At 46.0% G+C, this 25,234-nt stretch overlaps 6 protein-coding genes across 6 annotated transcripts; 2 read left to right on the top strand and 4 right to left on the bottom strand.

Annotated features, from left to right (window-relative positions):
- Positions 1-910: 910 nt before the first annotated feature.
- Positions 911-3,161, bottom strand: I203_105568 (uncharacterized protein; the record flags this gene model as incomplete). Its single annotated transcript, XM_019144725.1, has 4 exons — positions 911-2,051; positions 2,114-2,388; positions 2,453-2,740; positions 2,808-3,161. 4 exons carry the CDS (start codon positions 3,159-3,161, stop codon positions 911-913), a joined length of 2,058 nt encoding a protein of 685 aa, XP_019006060.1.
- A 1,082-nt stretch (positions 3,162-4,243) lies between these two features.
- On the bottom strand, positions 4,244-5,474 carry I203_105569 (uncharacterized protein; the record flags this gene model as incomplete). The annotated part of the gene is made up of 3 exons (XM_019144726.1): positions 4,244-4,449; positions 4,628-4,781; positions 4,845-5,474. 3 exons carry the CDS (start codon positions 5,472-5,474, stop codon positions 4,244-4,246), a joined length of 990 nt encoding a protein of 329 aa, XP_019006061.1.
- Positions 5,475-6,239: 765 nt separating this feature from the next.
- Positions 6,240-8,821, bottom strand: I203_105570 (uncharacterized protein; the record flags this gene model as incomplete). Its single annotated transcript, XM_065517802.1, has 8 exons — positions 6,240-6,402; positions 6,509-6,751; positions 6,823-7,196; positions 7,260-7,352; positions 7,403-7,632; positions 7,675-8,201; positions 8,345-8,572; positions 8,682-8,821. The coding sequence occupies 8 exons, from the start codon at positions 8,819-8,821 to the stop codon at positions 6,240-6,242; spliced, it is 1,998 nt and encodes a 665-aa protein (XP_065373106.1).
- A 340-nt stretch (positions 8,822-9,161) lies between these two features.
- I203_105571 (uncharacterized protein) lies at positions 9,162-19,511 on the top strand (the record flags this gene model as incomplete). The annotated part of the gene is made up of 19 exons (XM_065517803.1): positions 9,162-9,492; positions 9,552-9,821; positions 9,873-10,629; positions 10,683-11,037; positions 11,205-11,352; positions 11,432-11,658; positions 11,701-11,877; positions 11,929-12,073; positions 12,124-12,450; positions 12,539-12,844; positions 12,901-12,957; positions 13,024-13,138; positions 13,195-15,174; positions 15,245-16,528; positions 16,581-17,126; positions 17,190-18,176; positions 18,232-18,862; positions 18,925-19,409; positions 19,466-19,511. 19 exons carry the CDS (start codon positions 9,162-9,164, stop codon positions 19,509-19,511), a joined length of 9,174 nt encoding a protein of 3,057 aa, XP_065373107.1.
- Positions 19,512-21,135: 1,624 nt separating this feature from the next.
- Positions 21,136-22,117, top strand: I203_105572 (uncharacterized protein; the record flags this gene model as incomplete). Its single annotated transcript, XM_019144729.1, has 3 exons — positions 21,136-21,215; positions 21,301-21,415; positions 21,560-22,117. 3 exons carry the CDS (start codon positions 21,136-21,138, stop codon positions 22,115-22,117), a joined length of 753 nt encoding a protein of 250 aa, XP_019006064.1.
- A 345-nt stretch (positions 22,118-22,462) lies between these two features.
- I203_105573 (uncharacterized protein) lies at positions 22,463-25,192 on the bottom strand (the record flags this gene model as incomplete). Its single annotated transcript, XM_019144730.1, has 6 exons — positions 22,463-23,431; positions 23,498-23,687; positions 23,754-23,984; positions 24,076-24,178; positions 24,314-24,430; positions 24,538-25,192. 6 exons carry the CDS (start codon positions 25,190-25,192, stop codon positions 22,463-22,465), a joined length of 2,265 nt encoding a protein of 754 aa, XP_019006065.1.
- Positions 25,193-25,234: the final 42 nt, after the last annotated feature.

Below are 25,234 nucleotides of genomic sequence, written 5' to 3' on the forward strand. Positions count from 1 at the left end.
GCGACCGATCAACGGATGCTTGAGCGGTGTATGAAACATGTGAAAGTGGGGTGAAAGACAAGTGTCTTCTCTAACTTATCTGTGTATCCAGCTATCTTGGTTGTCTAGGGGATCTGCACTCAACAAAGGAAGGAAAATCTCAGTGTGCGGACTCCAATAAGCGGTCTTTTCACACGGTAGAACGAAGGTATGCTGCTATCTTATCTTCAACTGACTCTGATTGACCATGACAGACAAGCTACTGATAACAGTCTGAACCGACAATCAAGATTACCCCTCGCATGTAGGTTTCATTGACGTTGATAACACAATCGTATCTTCGTAGTCATGTACTAACGTTATCCAAATGAAAAGAGAGGATCGGACGGCGTACAGTCGGACTTGGAAAATGTAATGTGTGACAGACCGTAGAAATTCATCTTTAACCGTTGCAGATGACCATGACATTGGTGGAATACAACTTATCACAATTCTGGATTAAATAATTGACGCAATACTCCTCAAGGTACAATCAGATATGTAGAGAAGTCCACATGCCTAAGTCCTTGAACCGACAATATCCCTCATATAGCAGAGTAATAGTAGACAATACCGCTAAGCCATGGGGGTCTCGTACATGAAATTTGGATGCGCGAACAATCACAGATGTTATGGGACTGATGGTCGTCATCTTATCTCTTAGATGAGTCGCAAGAAATGTCAAGAATCAAAATACATATTTCATTTCAAGTATCTGTTTATCTATAATCCGCATTCATCAAAGATATCATTTCGAAGATTTTACGAGTATTTATCTTACTTATCTTACTACCTCTTTTTTGGTGTTTTTTTCTGTTTCTTGTTTGCAAGAGTCCATTAATCGTACATGGCGGAACTCGTCCTGATTTTTCCAAGGCTGAGCTCAGAGTACTCAGAGAACAATTTGGACATTACCGATATCGGCATGAGCAAAGACTCGTGAGTGTCCTGGAGGGGGAGGAGGTCCGGGAGGTGGGAAAGGTCCTGGTCCTGGTGGGCCTCTGGGTGGTCCATGAGGAGGAGGGTGTGGTGGGTGATCACCTCCTGGTGGTGGAGGTGGTGGTCCGGGTGGTCCATGAGGAGGAGGTGGTGGAGGTGGTAGATGATCACCCTTGGGAGGACCGGGAGGACCAGGGGGAGGTGGAGGAGGAGGAGGGTGATCACCTTTAGGTGGTCCAGGAGGGCCAGGAGGAGGAGGTGGTGGTGGTGGATGATCACCCTTGGGAGGTCCTGATGGAGGACCGTGAGGTGGTGGTGGAGGGTGTCCACCTTCAGGTCCATCTTGAGGTTGATCATTCCATTGTCTCTTTTCCACTTCCATGTCAACTTCAGAGTCCATTTCGACCTCGAAGTCAGTTTCAGTTGCATTTCCAGGTGGTAGCTTCTTCTTAGGTGGTTCTTCACCTTTAGGTCTCTTGAATCCTACCAAACCGTGTTGGAATCCTCCATGTTCCGTTTCGCCAACAGTCAACACATGGTGATCCTTGTATTTCTCAGGAACACTGACATTGAATTTACCGATCGATGATGAGATATCGTAGAAACCTCTAAAGTTTTCGGCATGTTGGATGGTGACGTTGTTCGAAGTGGAGCTAGCTCGAATTTCGGACGAGGTGTAAGATCCTTGAGAAAGGATAGTGATGTTGACGGAACCGTTGATGGAGTTCGCACCGATGAATGCTGGTTTAGGGGGAGGAGGACCAGGTGGACCAGGTGGTGGAGATTTCTTGAATGGTGATAAGAGAGATGATAACCATGATCGTTTAGAGTGTTTATCATGTCTCTTCTGGTGGTGATCTCTCTTCTTGTGATGCTTGCTCTTCTTGTAGTGTCGGTGTTCTCGTTCTCGGTGACCCTCTTCTTCGTCATCGTCATCGTGGTCATCGTGAGCATGATGTTTAGGTTTGTACTCATCATCATCGTGTTTGGGATGTTTGGGTTTGTGCTTATCATCACCACCATGAGGAGGAGGGGGTCTTCTTGAAGGACCGTTCCAAGGAGGTAAAACATGGACTTTAGCATCGATATCTCCACTGTTCAAATACAATTATTAGCTAATAATCCTGAGTGTCCATGAGTGATTGAGAAAACTCACGTTACGGTTTTCAAGATTAATGCTTTAGATACATTATAGATACCACCAACATTTCCGGTAGTACTTTCCAACTCTACTCTTGCACCAACAATGGATGGAACGTTGACATCTCCCGATTCGGATTTGAGTTTGAGATCTCGGAAGGTGATTCCAGTTGCGGAAGAGTCAATCTCGAAATTGAGCGATTGGGCAGAGGAGATTGAGATAGGAGATGAAATGAATGATTCAGACGAGGGAAGGATCAAGTGAACTTTGTGGTTGATCGATCCTTCAGCCTGTCACAATCGTATTAGCATGTATTGAGAAGGAAATGAAAACAAGTAAGGATGATTTACTCACAGAGATAGATAGTTGGTTGAACCATTCACCAGATTTCATCTCTACACCTTTCACATCGTTTTCGTTTTCATATGAAGATTCGACGATAATTTGACCTTGGGCAGATTCCTCACCATCTTGCAACATAATCTCGGATTTGGAGATGATGATATTGGCATCTACGTTTGGACCGAAATTGACGTTGAATGCTTTTCTTCGGTGAAGAGGGATCGAGAATGAGGCATTGGCGATTTGTCGATTATCCTCGAGTGAGATGGAGGTGCCGTAAATGGTAGGAATGACTTTGAGCTGAATTGTGGAGAAACAACAAATGTCAATCCGACTGGTAACAAGCTGATCATGATATCATACTTACTTCATCTTCTTGTGGTGCAAACTTGTCATCACCATGACAAGGTGAGAAGACATGTTTCGAGCCATATTCATATCCTTTCCATTGGTCTACACCGTGATGATGTCCATGTCCTTTACCACCGATATGTCCAAAGACAGTGTAGGTGAACCAGACCAAAGCCAAGGCCACTAAAGCTTTCTTCCACTTTGGCAATACCTTCTTCTTCTTTTCAAGATCGGCTTCGGTTGGTAGTCTGATAGCGCCGTTTCCGATAGATGCAGGATGGATCTTGGAAATGTCTTGCTCATCGTGATAAAAGTCCACAGCGGACTTCTCGTCCGTCGGTACTTGATGGTAAATAGGCAATGATGCCATATTGATATGGATTGAACGCCTTCTATCTATGAACAGATAGATACAGACAGACGTATTATTGTAAAGAGAAAGAGAAAGAGGGAAAAGGGTTATTCAGGTTATAGGTTCCTGTGGGTTATATTATATGTATGTTTGGCCACTCGCCAAGAATCCCAGGTTACTTGTGAGGCCCGAAGGATCGTGAGAATTGGCATCAATTCGGATGGAGCTGAACTGAGCAGTTTACAACAAATGTCATTATTATCAGATAGATGCGTAGTTTAATTTTTAGTTCCTAGAAAACTTGAGGCAGCGAGTATGAGTATTTTTTCCTCACCTTCGTCGCAGCTTGGCTGTTTGCGCTCTTCAATCTTCCATCATTTGTCGTTCGCAGTGCCCCACCATGTCATTGATGACTTCTCGCAGTCAATTTCACCTGCGCAACAAACTTTGAGTTTCCGGCAGTTGAACAGCGTAGTTATCGTAGCTCAGGCACCGTATTGGGAGATGTCGAGGTATTCGGCCGAACATGGCGCTTACTGTGTGTAAGCCAAGCACGCTTTTGGAAGGAAGAAAAGGTGTCTGCGCTACTTGATCAAGCGGTCATAGTGTAGATGGATACAGCATTTCGCAGGTGAGATATTTGTTTTTACGAGAGCCATGACAGTGGTATGCGATAAATGCGGGAGTTGAGTTAGTTGAGACAGGTGTAAAGCGAAGAGCAGCGCTCTGCGAAGATCAAAAGTCTGCAGCTTATCGCTTCTTCTGCGCATGAGATCATTGATGGGTACTTTATACTGCTGATCGAGTGTCTTCTCTCTGATCACCTGTTAAGCGCAGAATGTCGTACAACGTCTGCCTGCCTGCCATGAAGTGGCAGATGGCTCCCGTTCTGATAACGATCTCTGCCTTGATCTCAAGTCACAACCCTCTGGATCGATTGCAATGACGCAACAGGGATTTTCAAAGACATAGAACTCTCATCACACATACCGACCCCACTACATATCCTACAAAATCGCCGATGACTAGAAACACCATGAGATAGCAAATCAACCTAAGATGAACCGGCACTAGCTAGCTCCAGCAAGGTGTACCACTGATTAAGCGGGAGCACCACAGGCGGAAGACTTGCAGTAACCGTTAGAGTTGACGATGGTGTTGGGGTCATCTTGACCACCCCAGTTATCGTTCTTGTCGGTGCCGACACAGGTGGAGAACATCGCGCAGGTGAGGATACCGTCGGTGTGCTTGGGGAGGTAGTTCTCCTCCTCGTTAACGTCATAGTAGGTGTTCACGAACACACAGCCTAGGCAAGGAGAAAGAGGGAGAAGTTAGCTTGAATTTGGTTCAAGGATGAAGAGATTTCAATGAGAGGAAGAGGAGATATGAATTCTTGAAGATTGAGGGGTGGAAAGGTGAATGTGGCGCCGAGAAGGCGGATCGGGGTAAATGGGTGTATGGATTGAATTCGACGCGCGATTCACCTTCGATTTGGTCACAGGCAGCGAGACAGTCATCGACGGAGGTAGAAAGGGTGTAAGTCATGTAGGAAGCATCTTGAGTGGCAGCACCCATCGTGAGACCCATCCAAACACCGTTGGCAGCGACTCGAGTGTAGTTCTGGTAGGTGACTTGGTACTGTACGATAGGCATGATCATTAGCGATTTACCCTGATGGGTAAGAGACTGAGCTGTACTCACGGTGGTCTCACAGACTGGGTAAGAAAGGGGGTCAACCACAGCGGAGGCCGAAGCTGAGGCAGCAGCGGAAGCGGGGGTGGCATCATCCGAAGCGACCGGTGAAGCCACGGCAGAGGAAGCAGCAGCGTCGGACGAAGCCGCAGGAGAAGCAGCAGCGGATGTAGCGACTGATGAAGCTACAGCAGAGGAAGCAGCTGAGGCAGCAGCGCTTGACATGGAGGCGGCAGCTGAAGAGGTTGACTTGGGAGCAGCCGAGGAGGTAGAAGAAGCCTTAGGTGCGGTGTAACCCCATGGAAATTTGTGAGGAGGGTTACATTTCTTGGGAAGGCTGGTTCGCTTGTTACCACCGGTACAGACGTTGTATCTACCTCTGGAAGAACTGGAACATTTCACTTTGTCGTAACTGTCCGAGAAGGGCATTTGCTTCCAGTATCTGTTGTTGGAAGGTTTGGTCTTGGAACAGAAAGAACCAGGAGTGGAGTTGGATTTCCATGGGTATCCCAAGGCACCGTAGTTGGCTTGGTTACACAATGAAGTGGACCTTTCCTCGATAGAGATGGCAGAAGCTCCTTGAGCGGCCAAGAGACCGGTAGAAGCGACGAGAGCAATGGTTTGAATGGAGAAGAACATGGTTGTTAAAGACTAGTCAAAGGAAGTCGATAAGAGGATTGGTCGAGGAAAGGGTGGGGGTTGAGTTTGGGCTTGGGAGCAAGAGAGTGCTTGGTGAGTGCGATTGGAAGATTGTGGGTGAAGATATCTTTGTCAAAAGGAGGAGACCAAGGGGTTTATATATCTTTTTTCTCAATGGTTCGTATAGACTGGTTTGATAAACACCTATCATCCTGCGGATCTAACAGAGAAATTTCCTTGATTTGTGAGACATCACAGAAATTCAATGGTCTTGGTTTTTCCCCTCGAGAAGACTAAAAATACATTCACCGGACGCCCCGGGTTCCTGAACGGGATCTGCAGTCTAACAAGCGTGCTGAATCAACGATCGAAAACAACACGGGTCCAAACTAAAATAGTTGTTGCAGCCCTGTTTTTCCTGCCGTCTGGTCGACTCACTGTTACCAACGACAAAACAATTATCTCGGGTGATTTGGAAAAAGAAACAATTTGTTGATCCCGCGAACTGCAATTTGTCTCAGATCGGAAATCTGTCTGTACCGTCTCAATGCTCGAAAAAGAATTTCCCTTACGTTAAGTTATCTCACGTTCTCTTCTGTTACGCCCTATGTATAACGGGTTGCTTCCCAAAACAGGGGTTTCTGCGTAAGGCATACGGATCTCTTATGGCAATCACCGGAAAACCTGGCAGACGACTGATCGAATTTATGCAAAGAAATGGTACAGTACATGCGGATCTTCATGCCATTACACATGCGTGCATTTTTACCCCGGAATCAACTCCTCTACTACCCTATTGATCCATATCTGCAGATGCCCATCACGTCGGGCATCATATCCTTGTGGTTGTTCGATTGCAGATGGTCTCAGTTCGGTGTGTTGATCGACGTTGATCAAGATCGTATGAAACGGAGGGGGTATTGAAACTCTGTCTCATCCGAACATGCATTAGTCATCAGCCATCTCATTCAAAATAGCTAACTCAGGCTGTCTTGACTTTTGACCGGGGAAACATCCAAGGACATCCCACTCACCTTATCAGACCGATCTGAGAAAGATGTATCATCCCTTCCAATTCATCCAAAAACAGTCTGGACCTGATTGACGCATCTGATATTCTGTTCCGGAGTTCGGAACGAAGCAGAGTAAGTATTTGAGTCGCAAACTCCTCGGATAAGATATGGGATAGCTCTTCGGGGTTTGAAAGATCGAATGTGGCGTTGGTCAGTGTCACACTAGTCCTGAAAGGAGCATGGGCATCGATCTTCACTCCGCGACTGAGCCAAATATGCGATTTGCTCAGCCTTATACTCATACTCGGTACTACAGCCGGGAAACGATCACTTACCAACCAGGAATATCTAATCGATAGGTATCACTCAATTTGCTTGTGTCCGATCGACCAACCAAGAACTCACTGATAGCTTCCGACGAAGATTGGCCAGCAATCATCTGGCAAGTCGAAGAAGCCTCTAAACCTGCTGTCTCGAATATACTCGCGAAGTTACTCAGTGTGGAGTTGATGGTGTTGCATAGTTGTCGATACCTTAATGCGTGAACGATGGGTTTGAGTAGAGTAGGTGATGCTGTACTCGATGACATGGGTGATACCAATCTGCTTTTGCGGTGCCGATGCAGATTGAGAAGGTTTGATTGGGCCGAAGATACGATCAGGTCACACAGGGGAGAAGTCGGAATCTGGGAACGAGTTCTGGTGTCATACTAACAAGTTTGTGTATCAGCTGCTACATACTGTATTTGTCCCGTGTGACTGAGGGTACTGACCAGCTCAAAGGAAAGGGTATACTCTGCAGCAGGGAATGATACTGACTTCGGCTCTAGCTCACTCTTCGATATCTGGGAGGCTTCATAGCGGAGCTGACAAACAGGCTCAGTGGATCATCTGCGTCGGCCTCAGGAGCACTCACTACACTGAAAAGATCCTCATCAAAAGCCTCCATCTGCGCAGCTTCCATCTGTGCTCTCACGCCTGATGAATTTCCCACTATGACTGGGGAAGACCCCACTACTGCTCCAGAGACATCTTTCAATGTGGTTCTTAGGCGTAAATGCGATCTGGAACCGAAAGTAAGAGCATCTTCTTTGGTCGGGTCAAGGTCGAACGCAGCCAGACAACGTGATCTCGTGGCTCGGGGAGCTAAGTCTATCAGCATGGCTCTCTGTTGGGCTATGCACTCACCTTCATCGACGGAGTAGGGTATTATTATATCTTTCGACTTTTCACCTTTCACCATGGTCCTTCCAAAATCAGGCTTAGGTAGTATTGCCCATTGATCTCTGCCATTTTGCCCATCCTTCAAGGACTTGATGTCCCTCCAGAACCTATCTCCAGCACTGGCCATCATCTGCAGTTCTGATACCGCCGAATCTATCAATGCGGAACATTCGTCCAATGCCTGTCGTTTTGATTTGAGGACTAATTCAAGTTCGTGTACCTGAGTATGAGGAGGTTTGGTAGGTTGTGTCGAAGGTGTAATGGAGAATGTTCCGGCAGGTAAGACTGGTGGTTCTTGTGGGACAGAGGTCGAAAAACCTGAAGCGGTGTTGACGTCTACTTCGTTGGCTTTGGCAGGTCTTTGTTTCCCCTTCTTCGGGCCAGCGTCTGGCTGCTGGTTGGGAGGAGGAGGGGGCTGGTGGGTAAAGCTTGAAGAGACAGAGAGGGTTTTGGCCAGTTCGAGGACGAACCAAAGTTCATTACGAGCGGCACTGTCAAGGTTGATCGAGTGAAAAGTTTAAATATCGTCAGGAACAAACACTTATCACGATGTCAATGACTTTTGGATAATAATGAGATGTATAAGAGCTGTCGCCAGGCATGTGACGAAGCTCGATCTGAACACAGTACTCACTTGAGTTGTTCATGCACTTCGGTCCGCAATTCATCCATTTCACCTCTGCTCATCATCTTGGACGGATGCCGTTCTGTCTCTTGATCTTCCTTGGATTCTTCCTTCTTGACTGCATCCTCATCAGGTGATAGCTTCTCCAACCTCTCTTCATTGATATCCAGCAGTCCGTCGGGGTATTCGTTCCAAACCCTCTCTAGCTGTTCAGTCAATCTATCGGTCGTTATTTTTCTGTGACAGATTCAATCTCAGCAAGTAGAATATCTGAGATCCCCATGGCATCCTGACTTCTGGCTCACATCTCTGGGCCAGACCGGCAAACAGTTCCCGTTCGACTCACTCTTCATCGTATAGTAGCTGACCATTCACATCTATAGCCTGGACTTTTCTCTTCCCGAGGGCTGCGTCCAATGTTGCCCGATCGAGTGACAATCGGATGTTGTCGAATGCGGCCGTCTGTTCTCCTGCTGACCCGTTCATGCTGACTCCTGCGAGTCCTTCGATGTGCACCAGTCTCGTAGGAAGAGGTGACTATCACGTAGAAAAGGGACATGAATGCATAGCGAAGGATACGATCTGTTCTCAAGATTGGGAAGATGTGATGACATCACCATTTACGCGCGATTAGTCGTTGTCGTTGTTTTGATTCGGAAAGATCAGATGAGATGAGATGGGATGGGATGGTTACAGTGATTTTCGAATTGTTTCCCGTTTCATGGATGTGCAATAAACTAAAATACACCACACAGACGAACCCCTCGCCTTCCTGACGATCGCCGTGAACTATGCATCAACGCTGACAATAGGCTGAGGCTTCACGATGGCCGTTCACGGAGAAGTCAACTTGTTACTGCTCATCGAGCTCGCAGCAGTCGTAATCGGAGCTTCAGCCTTCTTGTTCTACTGGAATCGACTACTCGGATCAATAGTCGCTCTCATCATCCGACTGTACACCTGGAGGAATTATAATGCGTATATAGTGATCGGTTCGTTGCAGATAGCTCCTCTAGCAGGGCGTATATCGTTCAGAGATGTGGAATATCATTCAAGCAACATCTCGGTCAGAGCTCTGCACGGACATGTCACTTGGAGATATTGGAAGTTCAGGATAAGGCATGAGACAGACTCGCAATATACCAACACCAAAAGGAGTGAGCCTATTGCGAGGATAGCCATCTATACATAATCGTGGAGCTGATTCGGGGACTAGATAAATTACCATGCAGAATCACAGTCTTTGCTGAAGGGGTTGAGGCTTTTGTATTCAATCGAACACCCGCCTACGATGCGATTGTCGAGCGAATGAAGAAACATGAACGTGAAGAAGCAGCCGCGAAGGGTTCACCGAGGTCATCGGACGATATCAATGGCGATCCGGACTCTACTCTGAGATCTAGATTAAAGAAGGTCGTCAAGACTTCTACGCGGGGAAGTGCTACTACGAAAGCAGCTACGTCAGAAAATGGATTCGCTGATCATCGTGAGTCAAGTTGATTCAAGCTCTGAGCTGACCTAACAGAATATTCTGTAGAGCCTGATCATCACAATGTCAACCTGGTCAAACCCACTCCCGTCAAGCCAGCTTCAGAAGGTGTTAACTGGTTCCGTGAGGCTTTACCGATCGATATCAAAATTGTCACTGGGTCTCTTATTCTTGGAAGCGATGCGACACCTATGGTCCTCATTGGTGACTTCAAGCGTGCGGAAGGTATGATGGAAGTGACAGACTCTAGGTCAACTTTAGATCTGTATAAAACAGCTATTAACCTCACTTTCCACAATGCAAGCGTTCTTATGCGTACCAACGTCGACTATTCCGGGCCGCTCCTCGCTCACGGCAAAAAGGTCTACGACGAATTGTTGAAACGACAACCGGATCTTACATCCAAACCACCCTCGGCATTGTCAATTTTCACCGGATTTCACCTCCTATCGAAGCAGTTCAGATTCATTCACGACCCGAAATTTTCTACTCCACCTGTAGCAGGTTTACCTACAGATAAAATATGGAAAGGTCTAGCCAGATATCGGGAACCAGAAAGTGGAGAAGCGAAAGGGCCGAAAAGGGAAGAGAGGGAATACGCTAAAGTCACGACATTACTTGAGACTCCTAAGCTCGAGTTCACATACTACGCCGATACCCCTGGTGTGGTACCTCTTCCCTCCGAAGCCCCTTATATAGATGATCAGGATCAGATAGGAAATGTAGATATTCCGCCAGAATATGGTATAGATATCACGATACACAAGGGGAATGTGAAATATGGTCCTTGGGCAGATAAACAGAGGTGAGTGGACTTAAGTTGGAACCAAGCTGATATGATAGAGAGGCTATACAGAGAGCTTTCGCTCCTTCGCTTTTCTTCGATTCAGAGATCAAACCTAAATTGCGACCGGGGGATACCCGAGTACATACTACTTTGGTGCTACATTTGTTGTTACAGGAAGAGACCGTTATGCGAATACCCACTAGAGAGCCATCTAAAGACTGGCAGTATGACAACGCTCCTGCAGACGTTGAAAGAAGGTACGGATGGTTAGATGTGGTAGTCGGACCAAATTCGTCAATCTCGTATACCCAGGATCAAGTTGCTACGAAACAAGGGTACGACTCTATGCTTGTTCTTCAGCTAGATTCTATCGGAATCAGTTCGAGCGTTAATCTGGATACGTTTATCAAAGCCAAAACCTGCAAGGTGAGTAACCTTCAAATAGTCACAAAGCTGACAAACAGTTATCGATGACCATGCCGACACCTCTCGAATGGGATGCTCAACGAGATTGGGGGATGGACGTGACATTAGACACCGCATCGATCAGTTTACTACGAGATCATGTGACGCTTATATCTGATCTGTCAAAGGACTGGAGTTCAGGTGCTACTGGGGGCGACTACCATCATTTTGTTCCTAATCATTATAACTTCCGAGTGTCTCTCATCAATTACGACCTTCATTTGTACATAAACGATTACAATATCGTCGATGCACCTTGGTCTCGAGATTCGAATGGTGAGTTTTTGACCGGAAGATCGAAGCTGATTGTTAGCGTTTATGGATGTCTATGGACCGAGAATGGATGCATACGTAGCCGTAGCCTCAACGCAATATCGACCCGAGACATCATCCGTACCCTTCAGCGTCAGTCTATCCGATGCAAGAGTCGAATTATGTGTTCCTAAGTGGGATACACACAGAGCATTCGGACCAGACGTCACTGAAATCGGTAAGATCGGTGATCTCACGGCCAAAGGATCTTACTTGTATTACTCGATACCAAAGCCTGATCATCAAGAAACACTCGACCTACATCTCGAGGTTAGTCTTCATACCCACAGATTCAGGCTAACATCGTGACAGGGTAAACATGTAGTTTTCAAAGCTTTTGGTTGGGTCCTGCGAAGATTATTCTGCATCAAGGATAACTATTTCGGTACTTTCACTCAATTCCGAACGATGCAAGAATACCTGGAGAAGTTTGATCATGATCCGGACTCAGTGGGAGACCCTATAGAAGAGAAATATAGACCGGGCAGAGTAGGTTTATCACTGTAATGACGTTAGATTCAAAGCTGACGGTAACCACAGTCCGATCCATTTGCCGTCTTCGTCACGATGAACGTGGAAGAATCCCTCGTCTTGATGTCAGATGAGATATACAATTGCAGAAAAGGGCTGGTCATACCGGTGCCCCAGCTACAAATGAATCTGAAATCAGTCGATCATTTCATGGGTGAGCAATATTTCATCGGCCTCGCAAGATGTATGCTGATGACTTTCCAGACTTATCTCTCGATGCACCTCCTACCTACGTTACGGCATCTCCCGACCTCGATAGTGCATTCGCGATAGGTGGATGTCCTTCCATCGCTGAAACGGATATCATCTTCATCGAGGGTATTGAGGTGAAGGCCAATAGATTGTTCGGTCCACAGCCGCAAGCGAATACCTACCTGTGTCTGTGGGAGATTGTCATTCCTAAAGTATCAGCATTCATGAGTCCCAGCTTCGTATCAATCCTACGAGCTACTGGGAGAAGTGTGGGGTATACATTCTCTGATCCTGAAAATGGTCCTTCTGAGGTTTACGTGCCAAAGTCTGCTCCTGATGGTGAGTCTTGGCTTGATGAGACGTGGCTGACATACTGTAGTCACATTTTTCAAGGTCACTGTCGACGAGGCGATTGCAATGCTCTCAGCGGGAGATTACGCCATCTCTGTCGAAATGCCAAGCGGACTTTCTCTGGATACAAGCACATTGGGAACTCGATCTTATAGCTCCATGATGGATGTTTCATTGCCATCCCTCATTGTCAATATGCTGGAGAGAAGACCTAAAACCCCTTGGCAGTCAGTCGGCTCCGCTAGAGCTGGTGCGGCGATAGATCTATTCAAAGCTCCATCAGGATGGAGAGAAGCAGTCACCCGACAACAACACTTCATCAGGAAAGAGGATGAGGAGACAAGTAGGATTTGGTACATGTATGAGGAGTCGAAGCCTTCTGGTGAGTTTTGACTTGCCCCTATACGCACCATAGGCAAATTTCTGACCATGTAACAGTATCACCTCATGTCAACGGACTTTACCTGCCGCAACCGATGCTGCAGTCCCCAGAAGGTGTGTGTCCATCTCCAGTATTGAGGTCAAATGCACTGCAGCTGATCATCACTGGTCAATCTGCAGACGATGATTCAGTGAATGAAGAATCAGAGCGGTCTACTATAGGCTCTGCTCACGACGAAATTGCCTCTTCCTCGGCTAGTTCAAGTGGAAACGACATCGGATACCGAGATTTCGAGTATGTCGTCACCTCCTCCAAATTCGTACAGTGAACTGATGATCATCATTTTACAGCCAATCAAGGCTTCGGAATAGAAGATCGAGATCGTTCGCGACTGCAAGAGAAACGCCAGACAACTCGACCGTAGGCGAGGAGTCTGATACTGATTCAAGGGCTAGCTCGATCGTTGAATCGATCTCATCGAATACCGCTAAGGCATACGGTGATATCGCCTCCGCAATGGAAACAAAGCTTAGGAGCTTCCACACAATCCATATGAACAATGGACCCTTCGCGAAATCCGACGGGTCTTTTAGTGTCACTGCTGATTATCCGTCTCCTGTTCGGTCGATTGATGATGGTACAATCATCCGTATCAAGAGTAAAGCTATCTGCTTAGACTTGACACCCACGTCTATCCCGACCATCTCGACCATCCTTACCGGTCTCTCAGCTAAAGATGAAGGGTTCGAGAAACGGCTAGACGCACTACTGGCCGAACAGCTATCGGCGGCAGAAGAAGAGTCAAAAATCAATGTCCCAACAGTGTTAGATCTACGGTTACCCTCAGTCGGGATCAACTTGTCGACAGGAGGCAAACGACAAATCTCTCTCGCTACTCAACTACAAGGTATCAGCTGTCACTTGTCTCAATATGCACCTCGGAACAAGCAAGCTATTTTCGATGTCTCGGCAAAAGTATCTACCATTACCCTTGTCACTCTAGCTCCAATATCACCTATCTCAGACATCTGCCTACGTGATGTCTCCAGTTTCGACGATGAACCATTTGGTGGTGTCCCCGTCCTCAAGGCAGCAATGCAAGGTCTCGAGATCGCTGCCCACCATAGTCAGGGTGTACGGTTGCATACCAAAGTGTCGCATGCGACCATCGACACGGTCACTCTTGCTTTTGAGACCATCTTCACCTTGATTCAGCCTTGGCAAGAATCGATTAGGCGGATTCAGATGTCAAAGCCCTCAGCAGCTTCAGATGCCCATGTTCTATATACGATTCTACAAAAAGTTATAGAACATGGATATGACGCTTACCTACCAGCCTTTGCTTACGAACGAGCGTATGGTCTCCATGTGCAAGATTGCAGGAATGTCAGGACTCAAAGTGGATGGTGGTTGTTAGCTCGATTCCGTGATTGGTATAGACGAATTCCAGCACAGCAACCAGTGGAGCCAGAGCTGCCCATGGATCAGATGGCAGAATACACCATCAACCAGTTATGCAGAGTGGAAGATACGGTTCACGGAGCTGAAAATGTTATTCGAGAACAATATTTCATCCAGCGAGTTTTCGGTAATACTATACGTGAATCGACGAATACGAAGCAGAAAGAAAAGGCGATGGATCTGTTCTTTTATTCCGAAAATCTTAAGATCAGCCATCATGGACATTCTCTTGGATCGAAAAAGATATCTTCTAGTAGTATCTTCATCGATAAAGCTTCCATCGGCGGATCTAAAGCTACTGGAAGAACGGACGATCGACCAATCACGCAAATCCAGCTAGTTGTGGCTGTCCAAGACGTGCGGACCGACATTCAGGATAGTATACTAGGCTCTATTCGAGCTGCATTGGAGCAGATGCCGGAGATGGCAGTGAAAACAGAAGACTCAAATTTGAGATCAACAAACTCAAATCTCGTCGTCATCGGTGACGGACAAATCGGAACGATCAACCTCGATGTCCATGGCGGTGGATTAAGGTTACATTTCGGTGCAAACGATTTTCATCTTACTAGCCTGGCTCGTAAGAGCGTTCGACTAAATCATGATCCGCCTCATCGATCATCCAAAGAGACCGTCAATGCCACTTGCGCTTCTATTGAGCTTTCGCTGTTGCAGATAGAAGAAACCCAGAACCAAGCAGACCGCTCATCAGATCGAATCATCGTTTACCTGAAATCTGAGGGACTGTCTACATTATACGACAATTACCATTCCACCTCTCGGAACTCACCTTTTACAGGTGCAAAGATAGCTGTGGGATTGAAATTGTTGGATTTCGACTCGAGACCTCAGCTACGAGCTTTCTATGCGTTCGTGCAGGCGTGGAAGGAAAAAGAATTGCCGTGAGTTCAAACGATCTGGGACTCGGCTGATATGTAGTCTATACGCTGCCAACATCAACGAGATCCGGTCGATAGTCTCCGCCAAAATACCAAGTCGGCCAGAATCGGGCAGGTCATCCTCTCCTCTGCAGCTGGCTGCTGTCGACGTCGCAATCGAAGCGTTACATATGCAAGTACGAGCAGCCAAGGCTTTGTGGCTCAGATGGGATATAGGCAAAATCTACGCCTCGCGTCAACACGTCAATGACAACGTCCGATTCGCAATACAAGTTGCGCCTCAGGTAGTTGGAGCCTACGCTTCGATACGTAAGCACAAATCCACCGATTCCTCAGCACTTCGACTTCCCTCGATCACTATCATCGGTGATACAAAATCAATCGATGATCGTGCGCATGTATCAGTCAATATCGAATTAGGGTTTTTCACTGGGGTCCTGAAACCAGTTATACTCGACCGACTCTTATCTCTCCATCAACAATTGGCTGCGGACATCACTGAATTTGTCAATGATTGGCATAAGGACGTCACGAGAGCAATAAACAAGCGCCATACGAAGGGTATATCTATGGCTTCTGTCGATACTGCTTCATCGGTACACCCTAACTCGCCAGGTTTGCTATTTGATATACATATCGGAGTGGCTGGTCTGCGAATTGGACTTCGTGCTGATGACGTCGCTACAACGTTACTTTTTGAGGCATTAGCAGTGAAAGGTAGAGCGACCAATCATCTCACAGAAGAAAATGCACTTCATTGGCGGGCGAAAATTGATCATTTCGGGCTGTCACTTGGTCATCTTGGTTCTGAAGCCCTTTCCAACGATACCGAACCTGTTAGAACCCATCGTACAGCTTATATGCTTCTCGATGCAGAAGTACATGAAGTACCTCCAACCCCTCAGTCCACCTCAAGATTGAACATCAACCTCAGTCGAGTTCACACTGTCATGCATCCGGAAGCTCTCAGTGAATTGACTGATCTCTTGAAAAGTTGGATGTCGGATCTGCACACTTTGCGCGATCATCGTTCGGCCGAGGTGGCGGAAGTCAAAGTACATACCAGCAGGGTACTTAGACGCTTGGAATCAGCAGAGAAGGTGGAGCGTTCAGAGAAATCTTGGTTTGCCAACAGGCTTGTATTTGTTGAAGTTTCCGGTATTGGAATTGCCATACCCTTGGTGGAAGGTGCTGCTATCGGGGACACAATTCATAGCGACCTACCAGCATTACTGTACTCAATTAGAGTGATCAGTTTCCAAAATAGGCGAAATGAAACAGCTAGATTCAAGGTGCAAAATATGGTTCTACAGTTCATCAGGAAGTGAGTTGAAATGACCTAAGACCTCGCTGACAGTATCCAGATTTGATCAAAGCTCTTCCGAGCATTTCACTGGCGATTTCCACGAGTCAGTCAACCGTATGACTCTCCCCTCTATCGATATGGAAGCTCAGATGTCTTCGACTCCCGACATATGGCAGCTGTCCGCTCATTGCTCTGCAACCGATTTCAAACTCTCTTTATCTCCCGAAGTCGCAGATGGTGTATACAAACTTATCGATTTGTTTCACCATGGGAAAGAACGAATCACCAAGCTTGAGGCGCACTATAAATCAGAGATGGCTAAGCACCCTTACGAATCGGTCTCTGCAAAATACGATGATCCCTCTTCTCCAGCCGTGATTCGTCCTTCTCAACGTATACTTGTCAGGATGTCATACACCTTCAACAGTGGTATTGTCGAGCTTCATCGAGGCCTATCGGAAAGCGAACGAATGGCCTTGAATGCGGATATAAAGAAGAGTAGACAATGGCATGATACCGTTGTACTCCCCACGGTATCGCTGTGGATGGACTATTCTGGACCTCAAGCGATGAATTCAGCATCAGATGATAATGGGGATAGTGATGCTTTACTTCTGTTCAATGCCGTAAGTCCTTACTTCAGATGAACCTTGCTGATTATATAGGCCGTTCACGAAAGCCGCAACCTCCTTCGACCTACGATACTACCCTTCTTTGTACAAGTCATTAATCGTATGGAAGGTCGAGCCAAGCATAAAGTAGCCACTTCTACTGCCACTACCCAACCACGACCAGAATCCATACCAGCATCGATAAGCGAGCAATCTGTTCATACTATGTCCCGAACTCCCATGGAGAAGATCAGATTGCGATTCACCTTACGAATCGATAAATCAAGACTTCGCTTATCGTGTGCCCCCGATTCCAACGCTTATGTGGATCTCAAATGGGAGAGTGGTGGTTTCCTGGCCAGCACGACTATCGGTGGAAATGACGTGACAACTGTTGCCGGTACTATCTCCGATGTCACCGCTTACTTGCGTCATGAATTCGCAGAAGAAGGTAGAAGTTGTATCGAGGCTGGCGCTAAAGACATGGCATTCACAATTGCCCATCGACTCGATGATGGGAACGGACATCAAAAAGGCCTATCTATCGTACTGGATACTCAACTGTCCGGTCAGTTCAGATTAGAACAGTTCAGCGCTTGGTTAACATTCGCTGCTGTATGGATCGATTCCGCTCCTCCCCTTGATTTACCTCCAAAGTCAGCCATTGTAGAGGCAGCTACCAGCTCGGCGCCAGCTTTAGCACCCGTCCCAAATCAGCAAAAGCTGGCTATAGTAGCTTTGATTAGATTCAGAAGTATCGACCTCGATGCCAATGTCGGTGTGACCAATGCGAAGTTGGAATTAACGCCTATCGTTCTTCGAACTATATCCAATGGGGAATTTACCGAGGTGGACCTAGATATCGGAGTCACTCAGCTGACAGCGAAAGGTGATATCTCAGGAGATTTGAGGAGTGAACATCTGAATTTCCATACTTCCCGACAATCCTCTCGATCGGCTATGCAAGCTGTTCCAACGGTGTTGAGTATGGCTATAGATGCGGGCGATTTGACTGGTAGTTTGCTGTTGCAAGAGCTAAAGGTTATCATTTTCCAGTAAGTAGTTTCGGTGCGCTCTTGAAATTCCACCTACTGACAATTGTAATCGCAGTCTGGAACCGGCGACCGTTAAATTGGCAGACGATTGGAAAGCCTTCAATGACGATCAGAATTCCCAAGTCAATCTGTCCTTTACCGTTGAAACAGGAGTCTTCCGCGCTATAGCACGATTACTTGCCATCCCCTCTCTAGTCAACAAAGTGTACTCTATCACCAATACGTTCGATTCTCAAGAAAGGGTGGCGTCTCAAAGGTCGAAAATATACAAATCTACCAAACTTCGTAAATCCACCGAACCTTCACCTATGGCAGCGGCTATACTCCATACCGCTCGTAAAGCGGGTCAATCAATGAACACCTCAGGTAGCGTGCGGACCTCTCAGACTATGAGATTCGATTTGGGTGGAATTGAATTAGGTATATTCAATGCTCCTGTGACGGACGAGCACAGAGGTGATTTCTATAGATTCATGATTGGTAAATGTGAAACGGACCTGAAAAGACAATTGTCCAAAGAAGGGTTACCGAAGAGAGATCTCAGCGTTCTAGTATCTTTTGTCAGTTGGGATACCAGTGATGGACCGAGGGCAGCGAAAAATGCAGCTGGATCGAGGGTCGTGAAGGAAATGATCGAATCAGCTTCGAAACATGGCAAAAGGGAGATAGCTTGGTTACCTCTGGTGGTGAGTCCAGGTGTCCCTTGCGGTTCAAAATTCGATGCGCTGATCATGTCTGGTGACATCAGACCATGACGATGCACTCGATAGAAGAACCTCGTCCGCCCGTTATCGTATACGATTTCGACCTAATATGGGGCGAAGGTGATGGAGACGTTGCAATCTTACCGTACTTCTTTGAACAGGCTTACAAAACCTTCGATGCTTTCACCAAAGGATTGGAGCAAGAACAGATCACTAAAGCTAAACGTAGAGGAGAAGATAAGCCAGTCAGGCGGAACACCTCTACAGTCAATTTCGATATCAAACATAATCCTAACAACGGTGCTGACAAGGTCAAAGAAGAGGATGATGACGATGGTGGTGATGAGAAACTGACCTTCAGAACGAGACTGGCAGGTACAAGACCCTTGCCCGTGCCGAGATTGAGATTGTTAGGTGAAGGTACGAGACAGGCGATGGTGATCATACCTAGAATCAACGAGTTTTCAGAACAGTTGCCTATTATGGTACATAAAGGGATTACGTCGCCTTTGGAGGATGGTATGGATTTGTGAGTGTCACAATCGTCTGGTAATTGATCTGGAAGCTGATGCGGAATACCATCAGATTACTCAAATTATACGAAAAACAACTACCTGATCGAGCGACCTAGGATGCTGTTCAAGCTCTTCTAATACTTCCATCAAAAGATTCATTAGTACCCTGCATATTTGATACCAGTCTGTTAATTGTATATGATGAATGTATCTCTTATTCGAGAACGTGTCTCTCTATCAAAGAAGAATCCTTACTCTCGGACCCAGTCCCTCCACTCATGATATATCTTCTCTGGTCAGCTTGTTGAGGCGGTCACTACCTAATCACTCTGGAGGAACCGCTCTTCCATCTACGGTCGAAGACTCCAGAAAATATCGCATCCCGTTAGCTCTGCGAAATCAAGTTGGGGATCGCTTGGTCAGTACCGAGTTCGGGGACGATTTGGTAATCCCAAGTTCGGCAGTTTTCCCCAGATATATATATATATATATATGTACTAGGTCCTTTCGCATGGCCAGTCGCTGCACTTCGCTTTCTCCTGTCCATTGATAGACGCACTGATGGGAATTTTTAGCTCATGTACTGTGTATTTTGCTGATCTGTGTGAAAAGTCGAGGTAATTGTAACACACGAAGTAACATATATTAATGATCAAGGCCAAGTGCATTACACCACAAGTCTGTTGAGGTTTCTCTCCTGCACTAATTTAATTACATCTGCCGTGTCTTGTGATTTAAGCGAAGTCGAAGATCCAGATCAGATAGGGAGATTTACCCCACCTGATCTAACAAAGTTGAAACGATCGGGCGTATATCGTCGCCAAGGAGATGAGTCCAATGGAGACAGGGAAAGTGATCAAACAAGGGTTTCAACATCTAGCTTTGATCGACACTCGCTGACCCTGGTGGACCTGGAATAGATCCGATCCGATCAGTGATGTTGCCGCAGTTGCCGCATGGCGGATCATACAGTGTGGTAAATGCATTCATTAGTGATCAGTCTGCTAGAGAGCTCCGTCATTGATACAGTCTGGAAGAGATTCTTGCATCTGCACCTATTAAAGTATATACAGTCTCGCAGTCTTCGAGACCAGACCAGCCCAGAGCCCAAAGCCAAGCGCCGACCGATGCGCAGGGTCAGATTGGGACCCTTTCAGTCTAATAGGCCGCCCTACTCTTGTCCCCACTCACAAAGTACCTACTCAAGGGCGCATACGGATCATCGGAATGTTGTGAATTCCTCTGTCTGGACCAAATATGAGTACAGTACATACATTCGGTGAAGGTCGTGAGAAGGAGTAAGCTTAATTTTAGAGTTTATCGAACCTGATTCACCTTTCACATTTCTCAGTTGCAGCTGTACGCTACGCTACTCTGTTTCGTTTCCCATGTGATACATTCAAAGAGGTGAGGATACGAATGTATCTAGATGAAATGGAGTGATCGCCAAAAACTTTGCATTACATTGATCTTTCTTCCTCTAGCTTTATAATTTAGTCAGTCGGTTGATCTAAAATACATCCATCTCAGTCAGAGGTCTATTGAACATCGATCAAACATCCTCATTCCACCACTTCTGCTCTGCTGGCTGAGCTGTCAAGGAGATCTCACTCAAGTCACATTGTGGGGCTAATCCTCCCACATCTGTTCCCCTCTCAAGACACACTCACGTCTCGCCACGATAAACGATAAGCGATAGATAAATAGGTACTGCAAGCAAGACTCGGTTCATACTGTACGATGCACGAAAAACCTGGAGTAGTGGTATTGCTCAATGGATATCCAGGAGTAGGTAAATCGAGTGTCGCAAAAGAGTTATTGTGAGTATCCTCATTTCTTCAGTGAACGGAAGTTGTGCTGTGTGGGTCTACTAAATTGACTATTTCGCCACATGAAACGAAATAGGAGGATCCTCCCAAATGCGAAATTGTTAGAGTACCACTCGATGAGAGCCGTGATAGATCCATTGATAGATAAAGAGAAAGATACGGACAGATGGATGGAGATGAAGAGGGCTTTGGTGAGTCGGAAGGAAGCAATCGGTTATCGTATCTTCCGGAGTTGATTTTTGGTGATTGAGTTGCGAATGGATTGACACAACACCCTCTCTTGCAGATGTACAGGCCGACCCAAAAGACGCTGATCAGGTATGTTTAAATAATAGTTGCAAACCCTATTATCCACACTCGGTTCCAATCCACCTTCCTCCCCTTCCTCTCAACCACCAATCTACATCCTTACTTCCCATCTGTGCGCCACACCGAGAAGGTTATCTGTCCTTCATTCTCATCTATCTTCATTACCCCTCATTCACATATTATTAAACTGTTCGACAGAAGAGAATCTCCGTAGGCTGGGTAGTCCATCAAGAAAGGGTCTCTCGGAGATAGATCCCAATATCAATTCCAGTCGTAATGGGAGTGTGGGATTCAGTACAAAAGGATATACAGGTAAGAAGATAACGGATGAATCTACCTTATACGAACTTCGAATGGAGGAAGAGCTAGGTCGATTTTACGCATACAATTCCAATGGGCTTAAATCTACTGGAGGTGGAGGAGGGGGAATCGAAGAGTTGAAGAGAAAAGGTCTCTTAGGTGAATATGAAGTCAATACAGAAAATCTGGAGGTCAACCAAACTGCTATGTTGGTTTCGGAATATATCATCGAAGCTTGTAGGGAGATGGCTTGGTATATTAGATTGAACCCACAAAAGAGATGATCAAGAATCAATGATGTTGGGGATCATGTATAGTGAAAAGATCGTTACGATATCGATGCCAATCATGAATTCCGTTGTATATACATTACATGCCAGTGACCAGAGAAACGAGCCAGTATGATTCTGATCAGTCAACACGCGTTCTCCAGTATGTATGTCTTTTCATTATAAGCACGAGTCAGGTGGAGAAGTCACTGAATTGGTATGTACCTACATGTCAGTATGTATGATCAATGCTATTTCTACTGTATATACATACATACATCTACAGTGTCCTGGAAGATCATCATATTCACTCATTACGTACATACACTCAAGTCAAATGTCCATTCTTCAATCTTCAGCCTATGAAAGAGGTTTCCTTCCCATACGATCGAATTTCGACTTCTTGATCTTGTTCCTATTCAATGTCCCCAGCTGTCCAGTCTTATACGGATTATCACCTCCCGCACTTCTAAACGAACTCTTCCCCATCCGTCTCAAAGCTTTCTTCTCTTTCTTACTCAATTTCTTTCCGGCTCCTCTGTACGATTCCATCGTACCATTCGAGTTTGTATTGGAATTTGAGTATGGAGTTCTCGAATTCAAACTATCCTCATCGTCCTCATCGTCGACATCCGGTTTAGGGTTATGTGGTCGCGAAATGGGAGACTTTGTTCCGTAAAATTGTCCAGGTGGGATAGGTTTAGGTTGGTGGATGATCTTCAAAGAACTCGTAGGTGTAGTAGGTGTATGTGTAGGTGTCGTCATCTTTGATGGGGACTGTGTATTTTTAGGTGTCATCAAAGAACCGAATTTCTTGGATGAAGGAATTGGTAATTCTGGTGGTAAATCTAGGTCTATTTCTAAATCATCTTGATTCTGTTGCGAAGGGGATAATATGCCATTTCTCGCTTCAGGTGGTGTACCTTTCCGTATTGACATTGGTCGTACTGGACCTATTAAGCCATTGACGCTTCTCTTGGGTTTTAGAACATTGACATTGTTATCCCCTTCGTCCGACCTCTGTCTCTTTTCCCCTATCTTGGCACTGGCTGGCGAAGATAGATGACCGTTCGCTGTGGGTTTTCTGGCTGATGATAGAGGGGTAGAGGTCGGGGTCGGTACGTGATCATCAGATACCCTGATGTAGCTTAGTAAGTAAGCTGTTCGGTCTTTGAGGACCTCTTCACGCTTCACAGGCGAAACATCATTATCGTCCGCATGGAACCATTGTCCGTGGGGTCCTCTGACATAAGATGTGTAATGTCCAAAGCGAAGTTCCACCCCGCGATGACATGTTACTCCGAATAATCGATATTTGGTTCCGCCAACCTACAAAGATGGAAGTCAGCATGTCTTAATTCATCATGGGTACTTGATTATGGCAAGGTGAGATACTTTAGGGTCAACCATATAAGGTGCTATGTCCAGATATTCTTCATAGTCTATATGTCCATTATACTTGTTCGCTCTAGCTCGTCCACTGTAGGAATGATAATCTACGCTAAACCGTTTAAGGTGGAGAGTAAGGATTGGAGGGGCTTCCTGTATCTTGAAAGATTTGGTTGCATTGGCCTTGGCTTTGCAACTGCAGGCGGAACCATCAGTAAGGTATCTTTCGAGATACAGGCAGATGACCAGAATACCAACTCACTTATCGCAATGATACTTGTTATCACCTTCCAACTTATCCTCCCTCGTGAACCCATTCATCATATTCTTTATACTCTTTGAGCCTGATCTATTTACATCAAGTGACAAGTCGAGGAACCAATCGAAGGTATCTGAGGGTTTCTGACACCTCGAACAAATCACCCGGGAACGGACTCTGCCTCCCCACACTTTGTAGACCCATGTGGAATGTTTGATCTTCTCGGGAAGGTCTCTGGTCGGAAGATCAGAATATCAGTATGATACTTTGATGTGACATGAATGAGGATTTGGTATAGTTATGTATAGTAAATGAGATCACTCACTTCTTGGTTCCGGCCAGGGCAGTCAGCTGAAGAGCATCAGTAACGAATCTGAAGAATTCGTGCGTATCTTCTTGTTTGTTACGGCTGAATCCCTTTTTGATATCTGCGTTCATAACGACCATGAAAATAAGCATCAACTCCAAGATTGGACTTTTGACTGATACACAAAAGAGGGATATGAAGAGGTGGAAAAGAAGAGGAAGAGATTGTGCATTTTGACGAAATGGAAAAGACCCACCTTTCAAGTGCGAGTGTACCGTTGGAGCGTAGTATGACCTTCCTCCCCAATGCGACCCAGTTGCCATATTCCTTAATTGACATAACATGCAGAATCGACGTTGTGATGCTCGCAAACCTGGTGAAGTGGGAAAAAAGGCATATTAGCATGATTCCGTTCATCCTTCTCCTATATAGATTCATGTCCTAACAGATTTTGGACAGATAAGTAGATGGCTCACTCACACTTGCCCTCCTCATGCTCCATAGCTATCCTCAATACCGGCGGAGTATGTAACAAAACCTGCAACGTCGCATTGGCATAACATGCCATTGAGGGATTATGTAACCCCGCTGCTGGCTTTTTCACCGATAATATCGATTCTGGCCATGTCAATTCGATAGGTCGTCGATACAGATCATCGGGGTTGGTAGGTGGTTGATAGATTGTAAGAGGAGCTTTCTTTTTCACTGGAGAGGCAGTCGATGAGGAAGGTTGTTGGGTAGTTTCAGGTGTAGGTAATTGTATTTGTGAACCACCATTGGGCAATTTAGCTGTACCATTTACTACGTGCTTATCTTTGTCCTCATTCTTTTGGTCATCCTCGTCTTCGTTATCACTCTGATTCCTACTCTCCAAATTATCTTCTTCCACCACTTCTCCTTCTTCTTTCCCCTGCGAGGAGGATTTACTAAACCCGTTGACCAACTGTTTAGACGACGATGAGAAACGTGGTGGTGGACTTGGTGGACCAGGTTGGACGACTTTCATCTTATTATGCAAGTTAACATTCTGTCGATGTATGCCTCTACTGAATTCTATTGGATTGTTGAGCATAGATGATAGTAAGGTGTTGTTATCCAAGGAAGAAGGAATGGTAGGTAGGGAAACGGCTGTCATCGTCATCTGTGAGCTGAGGTTATTTTCCTTTTCTCTTCCTCT

Source organism: Kwoniella mangroviensis (genome assembly GCF_000507465.2).
Source record: "Kwoniella mangroviensis CBS 8507 chromosome 1 map unlocalized Ctg02, whole genome shotgun sequence".
NCBI lineage: Eukaryota > Fungi > Basidiomycota > Tremellomycetes > Tremellales > Cryptococcaceae > Kwoniella > Kwoniella mangrovensis.